This window comes from Juglans regia, chromosome 1 (assembly GCF_001411555.2).
Source record: "Juglans regia cultivar Chandler chromosome 1, Walnut 2.0, whole genome shotgun sequence".
Lineage (NCBI taxonomy): Eukaryota > Viridiplantae > Streptophyta > Magnoliopsida > Fagales > Juglandaceae > Juglans > Juglans regia.
This window is the reverse complement of record NC_049901.1, coordinates 11,669,606-11,672,095: the sequence shown is the minus strand read 5'-3', so window position 1 is coordinate 11,672,095 and position 2,490 is coordinate 11,669,606. Positions and strand designations below refer to the sequence as shown.

Genomic DNA, 2,490 nt, shown 5'->3' with positions numbered 1-2,490 from the left:
ATTTACTTGAGTACCTAAATCTCACTCACTTAAAATTTTTAATATCATCTCAAAGTAGAATGACTGTAACATAAACACTAGGTTCAAATTGTTCAATAACTTCATTTTCTTCATTCCTCATTGTTGAAGAAAGCATGAATCTCACCCAAAATCAACAACCATTAAAAGACAAAAAAACAAAAGATCCAACAAACACAAAGCTGCAGATTCAAAAAACACAAAAACACAATATACAGGATGGTGGAAAACAGAAACGGAATGGAGAGAAAAATACAAACCCTTTGGTGGGAATAGACCAATATCGGCAACCTCATACGATGTTGTTTGAAAGATGAGCGGTGAGAAGCAATACTGTGGCCAGTGTGACGAAGCCTTAAAGAAGAGAATGCTAGGGGATTGGGGACGATGGTGGGGAGGGAAGTTGCGGGGTGTGGAATGCTGGGGGGTTGATGATGGTGGGAGGGGTGGGACAATGGTGGGGAGAAGCTGGAGGGGGGGGGGGACGATGGGGAAATGCAAGAATTAAAAATCTACTTTTTGTTTCATTAAAAATAAAAAAATAAAAAAAAATTCCACATAAGCAGTGTGTGGAGGTTGCGAGAGAGAGGATGTTGTATAGCAGAACTCTTTACTTAATATATCATAATCTGAATCAAAAAATTTAATAGACAATTATCATGCTTTTTCTCTATAAAAAAGATGGTATTTTCTTTTCGTCTAGAGTTTAGATTTGTTGAAAAATGAATTATTGGATATATTTTATTATGTAAGTTCAATATATTGGGCGTGAAACCCGACCAATCCAAGCCGGTTTTGGGCTCGACCCAATCCGAACCGTATACTCTTAATGCACCAAACTGATCCGACCTGACACTATGAAAGTGGGTCAAGTTCCTTTTTCTCTCTCTTCTTCTGCTTGCCCCTTTCTTTTCCTTCTTTTTGTTTGATCAGTACTTGAAATCATCGTAGTGCAGACTTCATCCTTCTAGGAAATGCTTAGTTAAATATTATATTTATTAATTTAATTTAAAATGCATAGGTCGGCTCGTTGTAGTTTAGAATCTTTCTCGTGATCAATGTCTCCAGAAAAGTTTCTTTGTTCTTTGCCTCAGGAAGAAATGAAAAAGGGTAGCTTGATGATTCCAAAGTCACTCATTTTTACTATTTAATCAGCAGCGTTCCACAAGCTGCATGTACCACTCGGCACTCACACTCATTCGTGGTGAAGAAAATAAAAAAGATCATGGGAAAAGAACAGTTTGACCTTCAGTTTCTGGGTTTCTTTGGCATATTCAAAGAATCCATTAAGCTCATACTTTTAGGGAGAAAGATATATAGCAAAATTGCTGTAACGAGCATCATCGTATTTTCTTTTACCATCCTTGCTTACATTCAATTCTTCGATCGCCAAATTTTCGGGGTTCTAAACGAGGAAGCCCGCTTGTCTCAGACCTCAAAGAATAATTCCAAGCATCGAGAGGTTTTTAGTGTCACCTCCCTTGCATGGACTGCTATTTTGCTCCTCAAAGTAACCTACTTCAGTTTTGCCTTTTCGCCCTACTCCCTTTCAATCCATGAAATTGCCTATACCATAGCATGCATATACACAGCCAAAGAAAGCACCATTACGAAGGTTACGATCGTTGTCCCAAAGATTGGGAGAAGACTTGCCACTTTTTTCTCTGGCTATGCCATTATGTTGCTTTACTGCATTGTTGCAGCAGTACTCTTCATGTGCGTATATATTTTTGTAGATAATACCATTGGATATGCGATCGAAGTTGTTCTTATGGTCTTATACGTGATTGGGTTCGTGTATATAAGCATCATTTGGGTTTTGGCGAACGTGCTAACAGTGTTGGAGGATGTATATGGATTTCAAGCCATGATTAAGAGCAAGGCCTTGATAAGGGGAAAGATGGGTGTTGCTATTGCGTTCTTCATCTTTCTTTCCATTTGCCTCACAACAATTGTAGTGGTTTTTGAGGACTTTTTCGTGCTGAAGATGGCACCCTGTATGGCAATTAGACTTGGGGTTGGAACTCTTTGCTTTTTGTTTCTGCTCATGGTGATTCTGTTTGGTCTTGTTGTGCAAACTGTGATCTATTTCGTTTGCAAATCATTTCACCAGGAAGACATTGATATGTCCTATTTAGCAGGTCATCTTGTGGTGGATCTTGAAATGCCTGTTCCTCTGAAGGCCAAGGATATCCAACTAGGGGAGCTTTATGTGTAGCTAAACTTGTTTTGGTGAAGAACATCAATCCATATTGTTCTTTGGAGCTTTATGCAGATTGTGACTATCTTTGTCTTCAATCGTCTGTATATTTCTTGCTCAAATCATAATAAATAAATGACGTTTCATCAAGTAGTTTATAATGTCAAACTTGGGATTTCTATCATATATTATATATAGAGTGATGCTAGATTGCCGCCCAGCAGTGATTGCTAAGCATGCTGTCTAGGTAAAATTCATCTTTTTTATTTTTT

At 38.1% G+C, this 2,490-nt stretch overlaps 1 protein-coding gene across 1 annotated transcript; it reads left to right on the top strand.

The window, feature by feature from the left end:
• Positions 1–1,243: 1,243 nt before the first annotated feature.
• Positions 1,244–2,236, top strand: LOC108996137. The gene has a single exon (XM_018971902.1). It carries the CDS (start codon positions 1,244–1,246, stop codon positions 2,234–2,236), a length of 993 nt encoding a protein of 330 aa, XP_018827447.1.
• The last annotated feature ends 254 nt before the right edge of the window (positions 2,237–2,490 follow it).

Bases quoted from the DNA above. Each gene is read 5' to 3' on its own strand.
- LOC108996137 (XM_018971902.1), top strand. From the start codon at position 1,244: ATGGGAAAAGAACAGTTTGACCTTCAGTTTCTGGGTTTCTTTGGCATA.